The 23,446-nt window shown below is 42.5% G+C and overlaps 2 protein-coding genes across 2 annotated transcripts in view; one reads left to right on the top strand and one right to left on the bottom strand.

Moving 5' to 3' along the window:
* Nucleotides 1-5,709, top strand: part of chmp2ba (charged multivesicular body protein 2Ba) — a 31,090-nt gene extending 25,381 nt beyond the window's left edge. Inside the window, exons 5-6 of the mRNA XM_083638782.1 lie at nucleotides 1,713-1,819; nucleotides 3,385-5,709. Coding sequence (XP_083494908.1) covers nucleotides 1,713-1,819; nucleotides 3,385-3,504 — 227 coding nt within the window. The 3' untranslated portion in view covers nucleotides 3,505-5,709. The remainder of the gene's footprint in view (nucleotides 1-1,712; nucleotides 1,820-3,384) is intronic.
* A 2,967-nt stretch (nucleotides 5,710-8,676) lies between these two features.
* pou1f1 (POU class 1 homeobox 1) lies at nucleotides 8,677-19,667 on the bottom strand (the record flags this gene model as incomplete). Its single annotated transcript, XM_083638155.1, has 8 exons — nucleotides 8,677-8,684; nucleotides 10,371-10,570; nucleotides 10,761-10,821; nucleotides 12,547-12,711; nucleotides 15,956-16,207; nucleotides 17,653-17,751; nucleotides 17,975-18,112; nucleotides 19,538-19,667. 8 exons carry the CDS (start codon nucleotides 19,665-19,667, stop codon nucleotides 8,677-8,679), a joined length of 1,053 nt encoding a protein of 350 aa, XP_083494281.1.
* Between the last annotated feature and the right edge of the window lie 3,779 nt (nucleotides 19,668-23,446).

The raw sequence follows: 23,446 nt of genomic DNA, 5'->3' as shown, positions 1-23,446 counted from the left end.
CACTGTAAAAATAAACAACGGTGGTGTTGTGTTATGTTGTTTTGTTGAAATGTTGTAATACGGTAAATGGGAGCTTCCTCAAACAGCCATCTCTTCCCGACAATCCCCTCTGTGCGTGACCACTTACATATGGTAATTACGGTAAGCAAACGGCCACTCGGGCAACAACTCCCTCCCCCGACTACCAGGAGAAAATCACAAACTTCGGCGAATTCACACAAAGGAAGATCAAGGAATATTCACAACAAGACGAGCAGTAGAAGCAACACTCTCACTTACCATGGGGAAGGTACGCAGAAATTCACACGAGGCAGCTTTCAAGTTGAAAGCAGTCAATCTCGCATTAAAAGAGAGCAGCCGCCGATCAAACAGAGCAGCCGCGCGTAACCTGGGCAAAAGGGACTGTCCGTCCGGGGGAGAACTACTGAACAACTCCCTCCCGACTATCAGGAGAAAATCACAAACTTCGGCGAATTCACACAAAGGAAGATCACGGAATATTATAGGAGTGTGAAAACATCCACAATTACCAACGGGTTCCAAAACGCTGGACTGCTGCGGGATGAAGAGGATGACGCCACGGGGACTGCCCCCTAGTCCGATACCTCACGAGTCCGATACCTCACGAGTCCGACACCTCATGGTTTTGGGTTAGGGTCTGGGGGAGGTTAGGTTTAGGCGTGGGGGTGGGAGAGGTTAGGTTTTGGGTTAGGGTCTGGGGGATGTTAGGTTTAGGCGTGGGGGTGGGAGAGGTTAGGTTTTGGGTTAGGGTCTGGGGGAAGTTAGCCTCTTTTTTCGGACTCGTGAGGTGTCGGACTCGTGAGGTATCGGACTCGTGCCATGGCACCTGAAGGAGAGAGGAGAGTGGTTGACGAAGCCACCCTGAACCTGTTCGTTTCCGACACTGAAGATGAGGACTTTGGTGGTTTCAGTACGCAGGAAGAAGAGGAAGACGAGGATTAGTGACTTGACTTCTCTGGTTACAGGTTTGCTGCACATATACGGTAGCCTATTGTTGTGTGATTTTGTCTGGGGATTAGTGACCTGACTTTTGTTTTGTTTTGTTGAAATGTTAATAAATGGGAGCTTCCCCAAACAGCGATCTCTTTCCCGACATTCCTCTCTGTGCACGAACCCTTTCATATGGTAATTAAACATCAAAACACCCGCGGCTTATAGTCCGGTGCGGCTTATAGAAGAAAAAAATAGTCAATTTTGGTCCCGCGGCTTATACACCGGTGCGTCTTATAGTCCGGAATTTACGGTAATTGTGATTTTTCTGACACATTTGATTTGCGATATAAGTCAAGCTTCAGTTCAATATTGACTGTGTAATAAATTTAAAACATGATGGATGGTAGGGCTGAACAATATTCACACAACAAATCTAATTGTGGTTATTTGACAGAATATTGCAATTGCGATTTAAACTGATTCATATCATCACCTATTTATTGTTTATTCTTGTTTTCATCTTGCTGAAAAACAAGTGCAAATTCGCAATAGCTGCGACCATAAATCAAATGTCCGAAATGCAGGGGCAGCCCACCCAACTCACACACAAATACACACGTTTACTCATTTGAATGCACAACGGCATTTTTCAAAAAGTTGCCAACGGCTATCTCACTCCAAAGTTCAACCTGTGACTGAAAATCAATGAGTTTGACTCCTGGTTGATTGACCTTTGACCTCTCCTCCCTCCCCTCCAGTCAACGACACTCTGGATGAGATCTTCGACGAGTCCGGGGACGAGGAGGAATCTCAGGACATCGTCAACCAGGTGTTGGACGAGATCGGCATCGAGATCTCAGGAAAGGTACAGAGCTTCAAAAAGGCACCACTGACATCCTGTTAGCTCTCCGATCTCAGCTCAGTCAATATACAGACAATACATATTTCAGGGTTCCCACAGGTCCCTGAAATCCATGAAAGTTTGTGAATTTGAGGGGGCGTTTCAAGGCATTGAACGTTTTTGAAAATATACATAGAGATGGGTCAAGGAAAGTGCTTGGATTTACAGTATATATTCCTTCCTTATATAGAATTTGATCTTTAAGAAGATGTGGGAAACCCTGATATGTGAATATGGTGTCACATGTTTGATCTCCTATGAAGTGTCCCTGGTGTTTCTACACACGTACACATCCCTGCAAGTCAACATGAGCAGCAAGAGACCCACATACTTTTTACTCAACTATTAAAAATGCACTCCAGCTGCCACACGGTGGGGCTAGCCCTCAGCCCTCTCTGTCTGTGTAGCAGCCAGGCTGTCCATCTGCTGGGAGTCTGGCTCCCCCTGGGGGCTCCACGGGTAATTACCCCTTCACTACTGTGTGTACCAGCCCACAGATTCTCCCATAAACAAGCCCACAGCTGGAAAGAACAAACAGGCGGTTTCATAAAAAGAAGAAGCTCCAAACTTGTTTTTTTTTTTAAGTTGATATGGGCCACTGAGCAGAGGAACAGGCTGAACACATAATACTACAATTCAATCAAATGCTTTTTGATCAGCCCTAAAGCTCAATGGAAGTTACAAGACTCATAAACTCCATAGCAGATTGGGTGAAACTTATACTGGGGGACCATAATTTATTGTCTTGAAAGTGCCGTAACAGGCTAAAGCCCTGTTCAGATTGGATTACGGTAGTTTGACTTAAGCAGGCCTTGGAGCTTAAATGATTGCGAGCAGAATCTGTGAGTTTAATCCAGTATTATCCTGCCATGTCTGTCACTTTTTACAAGCATCTAGACTAGAGTGAATCCCTTCTGTTTCGCAGCAAACTCAGGGCTGAAATGGGATCTCCATTGAGTCGTCATGCTTGGTGTTTTTGGTGGACGGCAGATTGTCATAAGAAATACAGGCTGCAAAAAGCCTTCTGGAAGCTGTAGGAGAAGGAAGGACACAAATGAGGATTAAAATAACCGAAATCTCTTTGGAGATTGGACCCTCACAGGTTGATGCCTTGTATCAGTTGAATGGCAGTGTGTAGTAATCTAGGAGCTGACTGAATCAATGTGTTTGCTTGTTTAACTGACTAGCGTGAGCATGTAAGCAGAGGGCTACAAGAAGGAATTTGAGGGAAGTCACAGAGATCCTTTATTGCAGATGAATGGTCCATAATACATTAACCTAAGTATATTAAAACATGGCACAAGGGTTAAGGATCCTCCGTGGAGAAATAAAGGTTAAATAACTAAATGTGCTAGTCTACAACTCTCCCCAGGTCTGCAGAAGGGGTGGAGCAGCGACTAGGACAGCAGGGGGGAATTGGCCAAGTACAATTGTGGAGAAAACCGAAAAAAAGTCTAGACGAGTATCGATACCCTGTGTGTGTGTGTTAATGGGATTGGTTGCCCGTGTGTGTGTGTGTATTGTTCCAGATGGTGAGAGCTCCAGCTGCAGGGAAGAGCCACCCCGGAGCCGCCGCCTCCTCCTCCAAACAGACCAACATCTCAGACGACGAGATCGAGAGGCAGCTCCGAGCCCTGGGCGTCGACTAGCTTCACCTACCATGTCCTACACAGGGCCACATTACAATCCATGCAAAACTCTCAATGTCCCATACGACACACACACACACACACACACATCCAGTGGCAGATTGCCTTACAGATCCTGGGAGAGGAACATCTGATGTAAATTATTTATGGAAAAGTCATATTTATGACGTTGGAACGGCCCACAGCCTGAAGGTGGACCAAACATCGATGCTCGGACTACTGAAGCTCCCACACCCCTGACCACCTCCTCTGTCTGTGAAAGGGCTACAGGTTCTAATATAACCAACATATCCAAAATATCACATGCATGGTAATAATTATTATTACCATCCATGTGATATTTTGGATAAATGGAATTAGTCATATAATCGATCCCTAAAGGACTGCTTCCTCAAGTTTGAATGGGAATAAAGTGTGTGTGGGGGGGGGGGGGGGTGTTCTCAATACAGATGGAACCTGTGATTCCAACTGGCTCTGTTGACCTGTCTTTGTGGTCAGTGCTTAAAAGATGTCCTCCCTCTCGAAGTGACCTATAGAGTGCTAAAGTCACGCCCTCTTCCGGGTTAGGCATACGAACCAAGGGATTTCATCTGTCATTTCCATACACCTTTCGCAAAATGCTCATAAAAACACTTGGTCAAACCAAGTGAATCGCTTGGTTTGACCAAGTAAAACTATTTGTATAAGCATTTTACGAAATGTCTGGGAAAATAAATGGTGGATTAAGTTCCTTGGTGCGTATGCCGAAACCGGAATGACGTTGGCACTCTATTCATGCCTGCGTGTTCCATTGACTTCTATCAGTGCAGAGCTGATGACATGATGCTTTTGTCATCCTGGGCTGTAGGAGGAAGTTTTAATCATTATCCTGTCCTTATATCCTTAGGTGCATTGCGATAGCTACTGGAGATGATCCAACACAAAACATTTATATGTCTATCTGACATCCAGGCCCTCAGGCTGGGGTAAGGCCTCCGCTCTTTAACCTTATGCATGAGAATCCACGCTGAGATGGCTCCATCTGAGGGCAAACTGGCAGCGTCGCTTTGATGCTAAACCGTTTGCGTGAAAACCTAATCGAGCACTAATTGGTACTAATTAAAGAATGGTTCGTTTCATGCTACTGAGTAATCGAATGGCTATGTACAATTATTATATTTTTTGCTTCTTGGTTGATATTTGTTTATGGTATGTGGGACATGGGATTGACTGATGGTACTGTAGGGTGGCGTCGGTCCCAATGTTGCTTCTCTCTTTCGGCTGCTGTGCAGTTACTGTCGTTTGTTGTTTTAGGCTGCCTCACTCAAACACCAACCCCATTGCCAGAAGAAAACCTCGACATTTTACGCATCTGCCAGGGATATGTAGAATATCAAAATAAATATGAAACATGTCGGCAAAATACGTTTCTAAAACGTGGTGTTTTACGTCTAAAATCGCAACACTACCTGGTTCTGTAACTCCACCATTAAAAACCAAAGTAAACACGTGTTGCGCTGTTGCTTAGGTTTAGGCAACAAAGCCACTTGGTTAAAGGGACACTTTACTGAAAAACAATGATGATTTATTTTGCAGATGATCTCACACATATCCGAAAAATTTATTTAGTTTGACAGTTATTGAGAGTCAACTTGAGTTAAGTGGGGACCAGTGATGTCATCAGAAGGCACTGAATCATTGTGCACAGTCTTGTGATGACATCACTGGTCCACAACTTAAGTCAACTCTCAATAACTGTAAAACTAAACGAATGTCTGGCAAACTGTTTACAGTTTTCGTATGTGTGAGAGATCATGTGCAAAATAAATCACCATTGTTTTTCATTGAAGTGTCCCTCCCTTTAAGGTAAGGGTTATGGTTGGGGTTGGGGTTGAAACCGAAAGTAAAAACACAACGTGCCTCGCTCGGGAGTCGAACATGCGCTCTCTCTTGTAAGACGAGGACGCTCAGGTCCACCAACCCCCCCACGCCTCCCCTCCCCCCTCACCTCACCCTTAGTTGCCAGCGACGTACTGTACTTGAACAGGAGACGTCATTAGACTCTGACGTGTAGAACATTAATATTCACATATCTAGAAATGTGATATGCATTATATTATATATTGTATTTTAGTTAATCAATATTCATATTCTACGTATCTGTGGATTGCAGAAACGTACGATGCAGACATTTGATTCTGGCGCCTGGGCTGCTCACACACACTACAGACGATGTGATGTGTGTTAAATGACACTGTGATGGCGGTGACGTGGCCTCTCCTCAGAGCTGTGCTGAAGCATCTCTACCATCCAAACTCAATAGAGAGCCAACACTTCTGGGTTAGGCATAGGACCCAAGAGATTGTATCTGCCATTCATTTTTCCATAGACATTTCGTAAAATGCTTGGAAAAAATAATTTTACTTGGTCAAACCATGCGATTCAGATATATTTAGAATAGGGAGAGACCTATAGTATAATATTTCACTCGGACCAACAATGGCAACAAAAGATTGTTCTTTTTTACATTTTGGTCTCTCCTGATTCTAAATAGAGCTGAATCGCTTGGGTTCGACCAAGTAAAATTCTTTTTAACAAGCATTTTACGAAATGTCTATGGAAAAATAAATGGCAGATGAAATCCCTTCGTATGCTTAACCCGGAAATGGGTGTGACTTTGGCACTATATCAGCCAGCTCAGGCCGACATGAGGTCTACAGAGATATCTGCTCATATCATTAGATTCAATCTTTGTCTTCCTCTCTGGGTATTTATTTCATTGCCAAAATAATTTTAGAAACTCGGAGACTTGCATGTGTCTGACAGGTGCGGGTGCAGATTTCTGCGAATTATCCGAAATGATTCTTCAATGCGTTTCTTCGTGGTTGTGACTGGAAACGATAGTTTATGCAATTTTTAACAAATTTTGACGTTTGTTTGAGTGCAATTCTTTGGTTCGGAAATGAAGGTTGTTTCCATCCTTTTTAAGAGATGTATGTACAGTATGTATCCTCCTGTATGTATTCTTCTCTGTCATTGTACCGTGACTCTGTTAAGGGTTGATGGCTTTTATAAGGAATAAAATCTCTTCAGGTACAATTGGTGATCTTTTTCTCATGTTTTGTCCTTGAAGCACAAGAGACCAATGTGTTTTACTAGTATGGTTGCATAAGAAACAGACTCACCTGTTTCCGTACAGCTTTATTAGTAGTTGGAACTTGGAAGCTGTTAAGGCACGACATTTTAGCGTTCAGATGTATCTGCAAAAACTTAAGGAATGGGAAAAATCCTGACCTTATTAACTGCTGCTATATCATTACATTTCTACAGTCCAAATTCACTCAACATAAATAACTAATGGAAACTTGATTTGACAAAGACTTTAGTGGTTTATGCACAACAACAGTAGGGCTGCAAGCAAGGATTATTTTCATTAGGCTATTGATTAATCTGTTATTTTCTCGACTAATCGATTAGTCGTTTGGTCTATAAAATTGTAAAAAATGTCAATCACTTTTGCCCCAAAGCCCAAGAAGACATCCTCAAATGTCTTCTTTTGTCCTGACCAACAGTCCACAACCCAAAGATAAGCAGTTTACTGTCATAGGAGACTAAAGAAACCAGAGAATGTTCACATTTTTAAGAAGCTGGAACAAGAGAATTTTTTGTATTTGTTTTTTTTTTCTTTACCCTCAATCTGTCTAAAAGATTATTTGGTTAGAAAAGAAAATTGTTGGCTAATGATACATTTTCTGGCAATCGACTAAGACTTAATTGACTAATTGTTGCAGCTCAGCAGCAATATATGTACAGTAATTCATAGCATACTTCAAGCTTTGCGCAGTGTCTCTGAGACCAGCTCAAAGAGGCTTCCTCCCTGCACTATATCCTCTTCAGCATCCTATCCTTACGGTACATGCATCACGTGACGGCAGTAGATCAGACCCTCCTGATGTGTTTATTTCCCCTGACAACACTAGTCAGAGTATTACAGAAGAATCAGTGTTGAAACCGCCTGCGTCTGAACCAGGATGCCTTCTATTATCCTTCTTTATGAAGCCCCAGTGACAGGCCAGTGATATGTACATACTGCAAATAAAACCAGATTGTCTCTCTTTATGTATTTATTCATAGTCACATCAAGACATCAATAAAAATGAAAGATGGCACATGTGGCTTCTCCTGTGACGAGGTTTTCCTTTGAGGGTTCTCAGAACTGAAGTGGACTGCTTGACATTTCAGTGCCTGGAAATTAAAAGGACATTTTCCCCAAAGTAGTGCAAGTACATTACTAACCAGAGATGCTCACAAGTAATTTCTGCAAGTCCAAGTCAAATCTAAAGTCTTTAAACTAGAGTCCAAGTCAAGTCTCGGATGAGTGTTCTATCATCTGCTGGATGATAGAAATCTCGAGTCTGAGTTGAGTCTCAAGTCTTTTGAGGATGAGTCTCAAGTCACTGTGTGTGCGACTTAAGAGCAAGTCCAAATCCCTATCTCTGCTACTAACACAGTGGGCTCTATCTTACACCTGGTGCAAGGGCAAGCGTTGTCAGTGCTAGTTTCTAGCACTCAAAATATATATTTTTTCTTTTAATTACCATTGGGTCAGTACATCAAAGGACGTGTTTCAGCGACCCAGTGGTAAAAGAAACAAAAATAAATGAAATGCACTGGGCATAAGATTAGGGTCCAGTATCTCTTTTATTAGGTCAAGTTTTGAAAACAAATAAGGGCACTTCAAATCTATTTATTTATCTATTTAGATACTGTATATTGGCCATATTTAAATTCGGCCCAGATTTTGGCTCAGAGGGAAGTTATCTTTGCTTGTTTCTTCACTTTACTGAGATGTTAAGATAAGACTGCAGATAAGTCATCCAAAACAGGTCAGAGTCCTGAGTGTTCTGCACAGCACTTTGTCAAGGCAACAGCAAAACCACAGCGTCAACAACAACACATGAAGGATTGCATCTACAGCTTCTACTCGACAGTAAGGACACAGCATTCTCTGATCCATGGTTTCACACATCCCTGACTTCAGACCATAAATAAAGTTGTGCGCGGGAAAGTAGTTCAACATAATATATTACATCTCAAATAAATAGATTGTCATGACACATCAAATATATTACTGTCACATTTTGACAACGACACATAAGACATTCTTCATAAGGCACTATGGGGCCATTGGCATCAGCACTCTAATCACAGAGAATAAGAACCATAAGATTACATGCAAGCAGAAGACTGCATTAACAAAAAGTCTGCATTAACAAGGCATTTCAGCAACAATAATATATTCAATTTATCTGGGGAAATATGGGACATTTGAACACTTCTACAATATTTAAGGGTTAGAAAGGCACAATGCTGATCTATCGATATTTATTTATTTCAGATCCCCATTAATCACTGCCTCAGCAGCGACTATCCTTCCTGGGGTCTAACAACAATTACAATATATCTATCTAGCGCTTATCTGCACTGATGATGATGATGATGATGATGATGATGATGATGATGACATTATTGCTTGGGTGTGTGATTTACATTCTTTAGCATGTCTTTATGGTAAACAAAGCAGGCATGATTCTGTAAATATCATTTGTCTGTAGCAGGTATCAAACACAATTATACGGCTGGGTATCATTTAAAAAAGAATCTGATACTAGTACCAATACCAGTACCCTTAAAGTGATACCGATACAAATAAATAGGGTACTACATTCAATATCAGCTCTGTCACATACACCATGCTCGACTTCACCACCACAGACTGTATGGGTTTGTATTTGCTGTGGTATGGGCCAATCACAACGTCACATTAAATCGAAAAACGCTTGCAGTGATTGACTGCAACCATACAACCCCCCCCCAGATCTGTGTACAAAAGGGATGGAAAGCAGGTAGGCTATGGTTTGACTGGAGAGGTTTTGATACTACTTGGCACTGGGTTATTTCGCTCGATACCTTAAAGGTATGGAGTAGCGATACGTAAAATGCTGTTGATGAAAGCATTGCATTTCTATGAGTTACATGTTTCATAAATGGATAATAACTGGCGGGTTTGCCCATTGATGCTCATGCATTTTCTGAATGAGTTACTGGGCACTGGGCACATTAAACTGTAATGAACTATGTAGACTTTGATTATTAAAGTCCTTGAGGTGTATTAGCAGCTCTGTAAGGCAGAGTTAAGTTAAGTCAAGTTAAGTTTGATGCTAATCAAAGTCTTTGAGGTGTGTTAGCAGCTCCGTCAGGCAGAGAGAGGCAGGCTTCACTGCAGGTCTAACAGACTGACGCTGTGGAGGAAAACACTGCAATGATGTCTCTGCTCAGACGTCTGATATATACAATAATCACAGATACTTTATATACAATAATCACAGAGGAACCTCCATCATATTCATACTTTATATACAATAATCACAGATGAACCTCCATCATATTCATACTTTATATACAATAATCACAGACAAACCTCCATCATATCCATACTTTATATACAATAATCACAGAGGAACCTATTCATACTCTCAGACGTCTGATATACAGTATACAATAATCACAGAGGAACCTCCATCATATTCCTACTCTCAGACGTCTGATATATACAATAATCACAGAGGAACATATTCCTACTCTCAGATGTCTGATATACAGTATACAATAATCACAGAGGAACCTCCATCATATTCCTACTCTCAGACGTCTGATATATACAATAATCACAGAGGAACCTCCATCATATTCCTACTCTCAGACGTCTGATATAATACAATAATCACAGCGGAACCTCCATCATTATTCACACTGAAAGCCATGAATAGGAGGCAGACAACACTAATATTGGGCTGATACCTGATATTTTATAGAAGGCCATCTACCTGCAGCTTGGAATTTGGCCAGATAGGAGCTGAGGTGGAGGGTGGTTTTGACCCGTTTCTCCCGTTGGCGTCGGTTGCAGAACCAGACCCGAACCACCTCCTTCTCCAGATGGAGGCCCTCGGCCATCCGGGCTATCTCCTGGGAGGATGGCTTACTTTTCTCAACAAAGCTACGCTCCAAAGCCTCCTTAGCTCCAAGACTGCAGGAGAGAAGAGGAGGGGAGGAGAGGAGAGATGAGAGCAGAGGAGGGGAGAGGAGAGGAGAGGAGGGAACGAGGGGAGAGGAGAGGAGAGCAGGAGAGAATGATGAAGTGTATGAAACTGGATCATGTGTATGGTCGTTAGTTGTTTTGTATTGAACTATTGAATGTAATGTTATACTGTTGTTACCTGATGGTGGTTCTTCTTTTCCTCTTGCGTTCATTCATACCCATTTTCTCATTGGACAAGGCTGAGGGAAAGCCAGAGGATACAGTGTTACCATGTTGACTGTCTGACCACCTCTGTGACTTATTGACTTATTGACTGACTGACTGACTGACTGACTGACTGACTGTCAGTCTAACTCAGTGGTTCTCAACCTGGGGGTCGGGTCACAAGATTATTTTAGGGGGATGATTGTCAAAGAGGCGGGGGGGGGGGGGGATTCTCCCATGATGATCAACTCTCCCATACCAATTATTCAATGTATTATGGGAGACCTGACATTTCTATGGGTGGAGATGACATTTCCACCCATAGCAAGGTTGTTTCTACATATGAAGATGACATCTCTTCCACTGGAGATGACATTTCTACCTATGGTGATGACATTTCTACTTGGAGATGACATATCTACCTATGGTGATGACATCTCTACCTATGGTGATGACATCTCTACCTATGGTGATGACATCTCTACCTATGGTGATGACATCTCTACCTATGGTGATGACACCTCTACCTATGGTGATGACACCTCTACCAATGGTGATGACACCTCTACCTATGGTGATGACACCTCTACCTATGGTGATGACATCTCTACCTATGGTGATGACACCTCTACCTATGGTGATGACATCTCTACCTATGGTGATGACACCTCTACCTATGGTGATGACACCTCTACCTATGGTGATGACACCTCTACCTATGGTGATGACACCTCTACCTATGGTGATGACATCTCTACCAATGGTGATGACACCTCTACCTATGGTGATGACACCTCTACCTATGGTGATGACACCTCTACCTATGGTGATGACATCTCTGCCTATGGTGATGACATCTCTACCAATGGTGATGACATCTCTACCTATGGTGATGACACCTCTACCAATGGTGATTACATCTCTACCTATGCTGATGACATCTGTATCTATGGGGATGGCGTTTCTTACGCCTGGAGATTACAGTTTGTGCCCACAAGGCTGACATTTCTACCCATGGCAATGATGTTTCTACCTGCAAAGATCACATTTCTAACCACAGCAATGATGTTTCTCCCTCCAAAGATCACATCTACCTGTGGTGGTGATGTTTCTGTGGTGACATTTCTACCCCATGTGAAGAAGAGGCTACTGTCTCACTGACGTGAACGCATTGCACGGATTACATGTGGCTGTCAATCACCATTTCCTGGCAGGTCCAATCACATTCCCATCAAAATGCTTGCTCTGTGCAGTGACATGTTGCTTTAATAACCTGCATTGTTCCTGATCCAGATAAGATATCCAGGTGCTGATGACATGTTAAAGGCAGATCTAAATTGGATCTGATTGACTGAGCTGTCTGTGTGACCAGCTCGTCCTCACAAGGAAAACGAGAACATTGATCGATTTTCAAGGTGGTAGCCTATAAAATGGCCGATGTTTACAAATGTGACCTCTTGTGGTCATGTGAGTAAATGCATGTGTGCAGTGCATACGCCAGAGTCGGGAGCTGTAACCAGGAAGTAGCGGCGACCTCTAGTGGTCTTTAACATAACGACAGTCTGATATTGAAATAGCTCGCTGACACATAAGGGAGAAGGGCTGGGATTGGTGGACCGGTAATTTCCTCGTCGTGAGAGACCCGGTTCGCCTCCCGAGTCCCAACATGTTCCATTTTGAACCATAACCCTACTGTCGTTTTGGGAGTCAGTGGAACTCGTCTTGTCATTTCGGTATGAGGACGTGTTGGTGTGACTCACCGCCGGCCTGCTCGGCTTCTTCCAGCCATTTAGACAGGATGGCCTGGAGCTTGCAGGCGTTCTTGAAGCTCAGCTGCAGGTTCTCAAAGCGGCAGATGGTGGTCTGGCTGAACTCTGAGCCGTGCACTGCGGCTAAAGCCTCGCCTACGTTAGTCTGGGTGTAGCCTGCAGGGGAAGAGGACACATGGAAGAGATATAGATGCACAGGCAGAAAAGCGGGTAGATAAATACATTAAAGGATAAGTTCACCCCAAAATGAAAATTCAGTCATTATCTACTCAGGTGAACTTATTTTAGTCCACAGCTCGGCTGCTGTGTGGCCTTGCCTGCCCTATTGGCATGCACAATGTCTCCTTCTCTCTCTTCCTCAGTCTCTCTCCCTCAGTTTCTCCCCCTCTCTCTCTCCCTCAGTCTCTCCCCCCTCTCTCTCCCTCCCTCTCCTCTCTCTCCCTCAGTCTCTCTCCCCTCTCTCTCCCTCTCCCTCAGTCTCTCTCGTGAGCCTCCTCAGTCTCTCTCGTGAGCCTCAGACTGATGACATCACTGATGACATCATCACTGATGACATCAGCCCTGATGTCATCATCACTGATGTCATCAGTGTGTGTCTGTCTCTTGTGTGTGTGTGTGTGTGTCTTGTGTATGTGCATCACTGATGATGTCACAATGCCTCTGATATCACTGATGTCACAATTTATGACATCACTGATGACATCATCACTGTGAATTTATGACATCACTGATGATGTAATCAGTGGGACAGACAGAGACACAGAGCCCCAGCTCTCATTTATATACTGATGATGATGATGACGACTGAAGGATTATTATCTTGTGTTATCTTTGATATGTCACCTGGACCAGGTCTTTCCAGGTACTAAATCGGCTGGGATCCAGTAGATCTGGATGCTGATTGATCTGTGTGAGGCAACCAAACAGGTTTCCTCAAGTCAGGGAGTGGATCATGGGTGTGTGTGGTGAACACGCCATTGTTTCTGAACAATAATGAGAAAAGCTCTGTTCCATCTGTGAGCTTCTGTCAGCTGTTTTTACTCGGATGGTTTTGCCTCCAGGATAGTTTTCCTTATCAGTTTCTCTCATCTTGCTGCTGATTCCTCTGATCCATGTCCACTGCGAAGGCTAGTCCAACTCCAAAGACCATGTGCTAAACAGAGGGACTGCTGGTTACACTTCAAGCCTTGGCAACTAGCACACCCATCAAAGTCTGAGGACCAGAGGGAGATGTTTCAAGGGTGTAGTTGATGTGCAGATGATTGAATGGCAAATGACGGCAATGGTTTAAATAAACAGCAAAGCAGGACAACAATTTAACTAAACAAAGGTCATCTAAATCTCAGTCTCAATCTCAGGAATGAAAACACCAAAGCAGTTTCAACGGATCAGAGGCCTAATCACAGCCTGTTAACTGTTCAGGTGTGGCTGGTTTGACTGAGGCTAAGGGCTTTTAGACACTTTACAAAAACCTTTTTCTAGTGGCAAATAAATAAAACGTAATTAAACTGTTCCATCAGTCAAACCACCTGGCCTAATGGACAAGGTGTCAGATTTTGTATCAGAAGACTGAGGGGTTGAGTCCCTTTCTGGTAAACTTTCTAGTTCAGCAATTTTAGAGCAGCAGGTATTATAACTGTGATTGGTAGTAGTTGTCAGTTTCTAACCAAATGTTATCTGTTGACATGCATTTGAACTAATTTTACACGGTATCGAAACAGAGATGGAAAAAGTACACACATTCTTACTTTTACATTTTTACATTCTTACTTGTACAAAAGGAAGTATTTCTCCCGGCTGTTTCTGTGCAATGCTAATAGAAACTCACACCATATTAATATAATTCAAAGACTATTCAACTTAAAAGATCCCCTCCAAGATTTATACAGACTATACTTTGAATAATAATTTGTGTGTTATTGCTTTTCCACGAAAAATGTGCACATAATGTGTAAAAGCTGGGGACGAGAGAGACAAACAAACGTTAGATCATATTTGCCTGTCATGCATTAAAACTAAAGTAACTAACCTGAAAGTACAGATATTTGTGTTAAATTGTAGGGAGTAAAAGTAAAAAGTTGTCATAAAACTAAATACTCAGTACAGATACCCGAAAATCCTACTCAAGTACAAGTACAGTAACAAAGTATTTGTATTTAGTTACTTCCCATCTCTGGTCACCATCCACTTCAATTGTTTAGGAGAATGCTGCAACAGTGTTTTGCTGTGAAATTCCACAAATGTCTTGTGGACCAAAAAAAACTTCAGCCGTCCTTCCATCGGCACGGGCGATGACAGAATTTTAAATGTTGGGTGAACTTATCGGACACAATGATGCAAAGGTGTCACAGTGCAGGAATTCTCAGTCTTGTCATATTAGAATAATATAAACACATTAGGCCCCAGATTTAGTCCCAAGCACTCGTAACAGAAGATTTTTTTATTGTTATTGTTTGGTATTTAAAATCTACATGTGTAGTTAAATGTTGGTACAGGGTTTAAAATGTGGCACTATGTGTAACTTGCGTGTGATTGTGTTTGAAAATTGTACAGTCCAGACTCAAGGATGAACTGATTAGATTTTGGTGGTCAAAGGTCAAAGTTCAAGGTCACTGTGACCTCACGAAGGCCATTCCCAAGTTCGTTAACGCAATATCTCAGGAACGCCGTGATGGAATTTCTTCCCATTTGGCTCAAACGTCGACTTGGACACAAGGATGAACTGATTCAATTTTGGTGGTCAAAGTTCAAGGTCACTGTGACCTCACGACCACTCGTTTCATGCTCATTAATGCGATATCTCAGGAATGCCTTGATGGAATTTCTTCCAATTTGGCTCAAGGATGAACTAATTAGATTTTGGTGGTCAAAGGACAAAGGTTAAGGTCACTGTGACCTCACGAATGCCACTTTCAAGCTTGTTAACACGATATCTCAAAAACGCCTTGACGGAATTTCTTTCAATTTGCCTCAAACGTCCACTTGGACTCAAGGATGAACTGATTAGATTTTGGTGGTCAAATGTCTGACCACTGTGACCTTACGAACGCCATTTTCAAGCTCGGTAACGCCATATCTCGGTAACACCTTGACAAAATGTCTTCACATTTGGCTCAAACGTCAAAGTCTGGACAGACATGTCGACTGCTCACTTGTTGGCGGAGGCATATATCCGCAGTGCCGTCATTCTAGTTTGATATTCTTGTTTTAATTGGAACATGGTCTATATTTTGCTTTTACTCCTTTTAATTCTTCTTTGCATTAAGCACTTTTGTATTTTAATGTTTTGGGGTTTCCTCTTTATTCATTGCCTTTATTAGTCACATTTGCAAAGCACTTGACACAATTTTTTTCCTCAAAGACCCCTATAATTAAATGTGATAATTATTATGATCATCACCCAGTTTGATTCTGCGGATTTTGAAGTCATTGGCAAACTTCTCTAGCTCTCGTATCTGGGGCGAGTCCATGTCGGGGGTGTCATCTGGGTCCCGGCTGTTCTTCCTGTGAGGGTCAGTCTTCATGTCTCCCAGGCCGGGGGGCTCGTCAGACAGGAGGGCCGAGGGCAGCGAGGAGAACCCGTGGCTCAATGTGCACGAGCCACTGCTAAGTCCATGGTCCGCAAACTTGTACAGACAAGGAGGTAAGGACCCTAGAGAGAGATAGGGAGAGAGAGAGAGAGAGAGAGGGAGAGAGAGAGAGGAAAAGATAGAGGGAGAGAGAGAGAGAGAGGGGGGAGGATAGCGGGAGAAAGAGAAAGCATGTGAAAGACAGAGTGAGAGAGAGAGGAAGATTAGGAAGCAGTTGGTAAGAAACACAAGGGAGATTCTGTAAAAATGGCAGTGAAAACAGCATGGGCACCTGGTATTCCCATACATGTCTCGAGAGCCTTTATTATAATAATAATAATAATAATAATAATAACTTGGATTATATAACGCATTTCAAGGAACCCAAGGATACCTTGGTTTCCACGCTACAACAAAAGCTGACGTACAATTGAAGTCGGGAGTTTACATAGGTTGAAGTCATTAAAACTCTTTTTAACCATTCCACAGATTTCATGTTAACAAACTATAGTTTGACAAGTCTGTTAGGACAGGGGTTCCCAAGATTTTCCATGCCAAGGCCCCCGAATAGCATTTGGCCGTGGCCCTCCTATTGCAAGATGTCTTTAAAAACATCCATACAACTTCCAAATATATTTCCTTACTTTTATTAATGTAATAGACCCTTTTCACGGTGGCCATTTTGTGTCCCAAAGGCAGGATAAATAGAGGTGTAACAAAACATTAATTATGGTTTCCAACTTCCAGTCCATTTTGGTGTTCCAGAACTTCCAATGCTAGGGCCCTAATTAGTCAGTTGGTTGTGTAGGAGTGTCGTACTCTATAATGATCACACCGGGTAGTGCCGTTTAGCAACTTTTAATGAACGTGTATTATACTATTATACTGTTGTATTCATAGATGTGTTTTGGCCAGTTTTGGCGTGCAGGTAGGTGAGCGATGCAACACTCCCCTCTTGTGGTGATGACACTGAAGTGCAACATCAGATGATTTGAAGATTCACCAGCAATGAGAAACAATGGGAAACAAGAAGAAGCGGTTTTATTTTCAGCTATTCAGTTTATGAATAATATAGCGATTGTTTCTTGCTTTTGTAAGAAACAATATCAGAGATGCTACACAGCATGTGCATTATGGATGTAGGCTCTACCACTCTTCCTCATCTAATCTGAATGGAGTTAGCTTGATCTGATTTCAGAGAGGACGGGACACTGCTGTTCTGAAAACATACGAAATACAAATGAAAATAAAAACGAATGAAAAATACAAAATTGTGTGTGTGTGTGTGTGTGTGTGTGTGTGTGTGTGCATGTGTGTGTGTGTGTGTGTGTGTGTGTGTGTGTGTGTGTGTGTGTGTGTGTGTGTGTGTGCGCGCGCGTGCGTGCGTGCGTGTGTCTGTGTCTGTGTCTGTGTCTGTGTGTGTGTGTGTGTGTGTGTGTGTGTGTGTGTGCGCGCGCGTGCGTGCGTGCGTGCGTGCGTGTGTCTGTGTCTGTGTGTGTGTGTGTGTGTGTGTGTGTGTGATCATTACCTTGCAGTGTGTTGGCCCCACTCACCATGTTGGGGTGAGGGACGCTACAGGTCTGTAGGATCCGAGTCTGTGAAATACTGGCAGAGAGCATCTCCTGAGCTGGAGAGAGGGAGAGGGAGAGAGAGAGATACAGACAGACAGACAGACAGACAGACAGAGAGAGAGAGAGAAAGGGAGAGCTTTATCATCACTATTATCACAATCATTCAATGTCATCGTCCCCATCCAACGCATAATATTATTTTGCTATCATAATCGTTGTGATTGTCATTGTAATATAATTGATATAATCATAATCATTGTAATGATCATTGTCACTCACCTGCCATCATGCCATAGGTAGCCTGCTGGTTGCTATAGTGACAGGGAGTGACGGGGTAGTGGAGGCTGGTGGGGGAGGAGGTGGAGAGGTGCATGTGGGAGTGCTTTGACGACTGAACCAGGGACAGTCCAGATGGCACTGAAGGAGAGAGATATGGTTACAGACTGATCCAGGGTCAGAGTACGGCACTGAAGGAAAGAGAGATGGTTACAGACTGATCCAGGGTCAGTCCAGATGGCACTGAAGGAGAGAGATATGGTTACAGACTGATCCGGGGTCAATGCAGACAGTAGTCTACTGAAGAAAAGAGAGATATGGTTACAAACTGATCCAGAGTCAGTCCAGACGGCACTGAAGGACAGAGAGATGGTTACAGACTGATCCAGGGTCAGTCCAGACGGCACTGAAGGAGAGCGATACTGTATGGTTACAGACTGATCCAGGGTCAGTCCAGATGGCACTGAAGGAGAGCGATACTGTATGGTTACAGACTGATCCAGGGTCAGTCCAGATGGCACTGAAGGAGAGAGATATGCAGATGTGGAAAGTACAGTAGCCTACTTGAGTGAGTTAGTTAGTTATTTTGAGGATTTGTACTTTTAATGTATTTTTATAATGCTATACTTTTACTCTTACTTGAGTCATTTACGATATTCTACTTGACTACTTTTAAATGTACACTGAGTAAATTGAGTAACTAAATTCAGATTTTTATTTTTCACACCGCACTATGAAAACACCACAGTAGCATTAAGACTGCTCGCTAACAGGTCCAGTTGCCCAAACTGGTGGTTCATTGTGCAGTAATATAATATATATATAATATATATATAATTTCCAGAAGATCATAATTTTACACTTTGGTATAAAAAAAACTTTAATGTAAAAACATCAAACAACGTACTGTAACTGCACTGTTTGATGTACAATTCTAATATGCCTGTGAAGGTTGTTGAAGACGCTGCTCGATATGCTATTTTTACCTTCCAAATTCTACATTGTGCCTTTAGGTTGTCTGTGTTATTGTAAAATGCATCAAAATGTTACTGTGTTCTGTCTTGTATTACAATAATTTATGAAAGAAAGGAAGGATGGAAGAAAGAGGCTCTACAATAAGATGGGAGCCAGAAGAGAAGAGAAGAGAGGGGAATAGAAGAGAAGAGGGGAGAGCAGAGGAGAGAGCAGAGGAGAGAGGAGAGGAGAGGAGAGGAGAGGAGAGGAGAGGAGAGGAGAGGAGAGGAGAGGAGAGGAGAGGAGAGGAGAGGAGAGGAGAGGAGAGGAGAGGAGAGAATGATGTAGTGGTTCACGTCAAGGACCCCTTAACAGTACTGACACAAATTAGACCACGGCCCTTTAGCTGTCATCTAAATAAATAAATAAATAAATAAATAAATAAATAAATAAATAAATAAATAAATAAATAAATAAATAAATATCGGTCCCTAAATTAAAATTGAAAAGAAAAAACTGAATTTGGGGGGAAGCAGAATTTAGGGGGAAAAAGCGGATTTCATATGGCCCTAACCATGTGAGCGTGGGAGGCTATGTGTGGGTTTAGCCTACCTGTAGGCACCATGTTGTGGGTGTGGGAGGCAGCAGGCAGGCAGTCAGTGGCTGAGGCATGGTGCATTAGGATGGGCAGCGAGTCTCCTGCCAGCGTGAAGGAGTCGGTGCTGAACGCCTGGCACGCCATGCTGTTTCTCGGTCCTCCCACTGCACGGCCAAACCGCTATGACCGGGTTTAGGCAGGTCGTTCTTGTCTCCTTTGGTCTTCTTCAGTCTTCTCGACTTGTTTTGTCTTGCTTTGTCTTCTCAAATGTGACACGGGCTGGTGACACATCACTGATGACATCACAATGGCTGAAATGATCTCACTGATGACATCACAATCATGACTGACACCGCCGCCACAGACACCACCCACCCACTTAGCCAATTTTAACTAAGATGCCTTCCCCTGCTTTTAGGAGTATGAACATTCAAATAAGCCTTATCTTCAAATATTTTCAATTATATTTTATTATATTTTCAATGTAGGACACATCATTTTAAAGCTTACAATCTGCACTTTCATAATCTGAAAAAAAAGAAAAGAAAGAAAATAGTTACCCAAAACACCAGTCCCATGTCACATTTTCCATTACCTGTCTTGTCTTCTCTCAGTCAGTCCAGGCTGGTTTCTGGGGCAGGGCTGACTGAGCCAGTGAAGTCACTTGTGTAAAGAGCTGGTGAAGGACTGCGATACCTCTGAGCTCAAAGACAAATGGACCTCAACACTTGGACCTGGATCCTCCACACATTGACACTCATTCCCTCAGCCACGACTCTGCAGGTGAACAGTGGCCAGCTTCAGGTGCAACTGACTATCATCTGTATACCTGCTCCTCTTTTAAAGGTGTTTCTCAGTTATCTCCCTGTCTCTCCTGTCGGTCTGTCTGTCTGTCTGTCTATCTCTCCTGTCTGTCTGGCTGTCTGTGTCTCTCTCCTGTCTGTCTGTCTCTATCCTGTCTATCTGTCTGTCTCTCTCCTATCTGTCTGTCTCTCTCCTATCTGTCTGTCTCTCTCCTGTCTGTCTGTCTCTCCTGTCTCTGTCTGTCTATGCAGGTAAGCCGGTGTTGGTCAGCGTTTTGCCCCTCCTGTCTAGTGCAGGTATTTATACTCCCACCCACCTACATCTAACCACCCCCATCTCGCCCAGCCACCCACTCGCCCCATGTCAGCGCTGTCCTTACCTGTTCTTCCCATTCCGCTTCCAAATCCAGGATTAGGGTACAGAGCGGTAGAGAAACTCAATCCCCCCCTCACCCCCCCCCAACCTTCCCTCCCTCTCAATTCAATTCAATTCAATTCAATTCAATTCAAAGGGGCTTTACTGACATGAGAAACATTTTTACATTGCCAAAAAAAAGTGTACAATGAAAACAAACTAAAAATGTACAATAAATGTGTAAACAGCTGTCTAGCATCACAATCAAATAATATACAGTAAGTACATTAACTTAAAAATGTGCTTACAATTAAATATGCAGTACTAAATAAGTGTGTAAACCACTACACTAACATTGCAATAGATTATACAAGTGTAGGGCTTGACATTAACTTTTTGAGGCACTTGTCTTTTGGACAAGGACATTTACACATCACTTGTCCAGGCACAAAAGTCACTTGTCCGGGTAAAAATTAGTCATTTTACAGTAATTTACTTTTTTCATTTTGTTTGTTTAGATTTATGACATCACAATGCATTGTGTAGAGAGTAGGGGTGTCACGATACACTAATTTCACGATACGATACGATACACGATATTGGGTTCACGATAACGATACGATACGATATTTTAACAATATTCTTTTTAACACATTGGGTGCCAGCCATGTTTTCATTCCTGTAGGTAAGTTGTGCCAGGGGTGTTTTTGACGATTCTGGCTCATTTTAGAACAGCCGAGGATTCTTTTCTGTTAAGAATTCATGAACAGCAATCATCTAAAAATAACTAATAGAATGTGTGCTTTCTCTGTCTAAAAGAGTTAGTTTGCAGAGTTAGTAGTTATGTAGATATTAGCCGTTGAGTACAGCATGGTTTCAGCGTCTGGAAATTTATTCAGAGATAAATGGCTTTTTGTGAAACAGTCACTTTAACCATTCATTTTTGGCATCAGTAAGACCGTCAGACATTCTAAACAATAGTTTTGAACAGTAATTTCCTCCATAACAACAGGAAACACCCCTCTCATTCAAACTCCTCCCTCCGTGTGTCTTCTCCTCCTTCCTCCTGGCTTCAGCGGGCGTGTCAGAAGCGTGTTGTGCTGCCTGCCTGTCTGTCTGCGTGCCTGCCTGCCTGCTTGCCTGAAATGGATTGGATTACTGTAAAATCGCCAAGCTTGCTCCCGCGGTGTGTGTGTGTGTGTGTGTGTGTGTGTGTGTGTGTGTGTGTGTGTGTGTGTGTGTGTGTGTGTGTGTGTGTGTGTGTGTGTGTGTTCGCGCGTTGATCCGCGGCTCTGGGGGGAAGGGATCTCTGTCCGTTCTGTGTGTGTGTCTCGGGCTTCTGACTGTAAAATCCAAGCCATTTCCGCGGAGGCGGCTGCTTTTGGGTCCCGTGGCTGTGACTTCTCTCGGTCTCTGTCGCCACTTAGTGGTCGGTAAAATAGATTACACACATGCTCTTGCTCCAAATAGTTATCTCGAAGATGTAAGAGGGGTTGATTGATGTCCCACCGTCAAAAAAACATGTAAGACGAGTTATTTCGGCTCTGGCACTCAAGCGTTGGATTATGTAAGACGAATTATTTCGGCTATGGCACTTAAGGTGTTAACAATAGTAAATAATTTTTATGTATTTATTTATCATTTATTTAACCATGTGAGTCCCGTTGAAATCGAAACCTCTTTTAAAGGGAGCCCTGGGAAAATACTGGAAAAATAGTCTTTCATTTGAAATACACAAAATACAAAACAAATGCTGTTTTTGGAAATTGTTATTATAATAACTATAAAACAACATGGAAGATAATGCTTCTCTTGCAATAGAATGTGTCACACTGTCACAAACTAAATGTTTGTTGCATGGTGAAAGAAAAATAAAGTATACAATCTATTTCTTAAATAACTCATGCTCAATGGTCCCTAAACTTATGTAATCTTATGTACCCCTTGAGCTGTTTTGCCATGCCAGTAGTAGTCTACCCCCTCACTCATGCGTGTTGATTCTGCTAAATTTGTTCTATTATTATTCAGGAGCAAAAAAAAACAAAAAAACATATATATTTTTTTACGATATTTTCTTCTGACGATACGCATATCGTGACGTTTCGATATCGCGATATATCGTGAGATGAAATATCGTGACACCCCTAGTAGAGAGGGATTTATGAAATCACTGATGATGTTGCAATGGAAGTTGAGCAATTGTGCACCATGGGCCCTCCAATTGTAGTAGAGAGAAGCACATGCTGAGTTGAACAATCTTCTTCTTCTGTGGTGTTATATATATGTTATATATATATATATATATATATATATATATATATATATATATATATATATATATATATATATATATATAGTTGCATATTTATTTTTTTTGCGGGCGGTTCCTATCTGGAGGAAATCCCAGGGGAGCACAGGGAGAACATGCAAACTCCACACAGAAAAGCCCTTTTTAACAACCCCACCTGGGCCGTAGGCACTGAGGACATGGGAATGGGGACCCTCTCCTCAGTGCTCACAGCCATGTTTTAGAAATGTAAAAAGGCTGATGTTTTGTTTTAAATTTACATCGAAATTGTACGTACCCATGGATTGCAGAAATATACTTTTTTTTATTATTTTTTTCTGGCGATTGGGAGGAGTGCTGTCTGCAGCTCCAGTACCCCAGCAGCCCAGGTAGCCTTAACACAGAGTGAGTGGAAGAAGAGGTGGTATTGTTTCAGTAAGGTGTCCGTATTGTGTCAGGCCCTGAGGGGCTCCAGAGA

Source organism: Poromitra crassiceps, assembly GCF_964638095.1.
Source record: "Poromitra crassiceps genome assembly, chromosome: 6".
NCBI classification, from domain to species: Eukaryota; Metazoa; Chordata; class Actinopteri; order Beryciformes; family Melamphaidae; genus Poromitra; species Poromitra crassiceps.
This window is presented reverse-complemented; position numbering and strand designations above follow the sequence as displayed.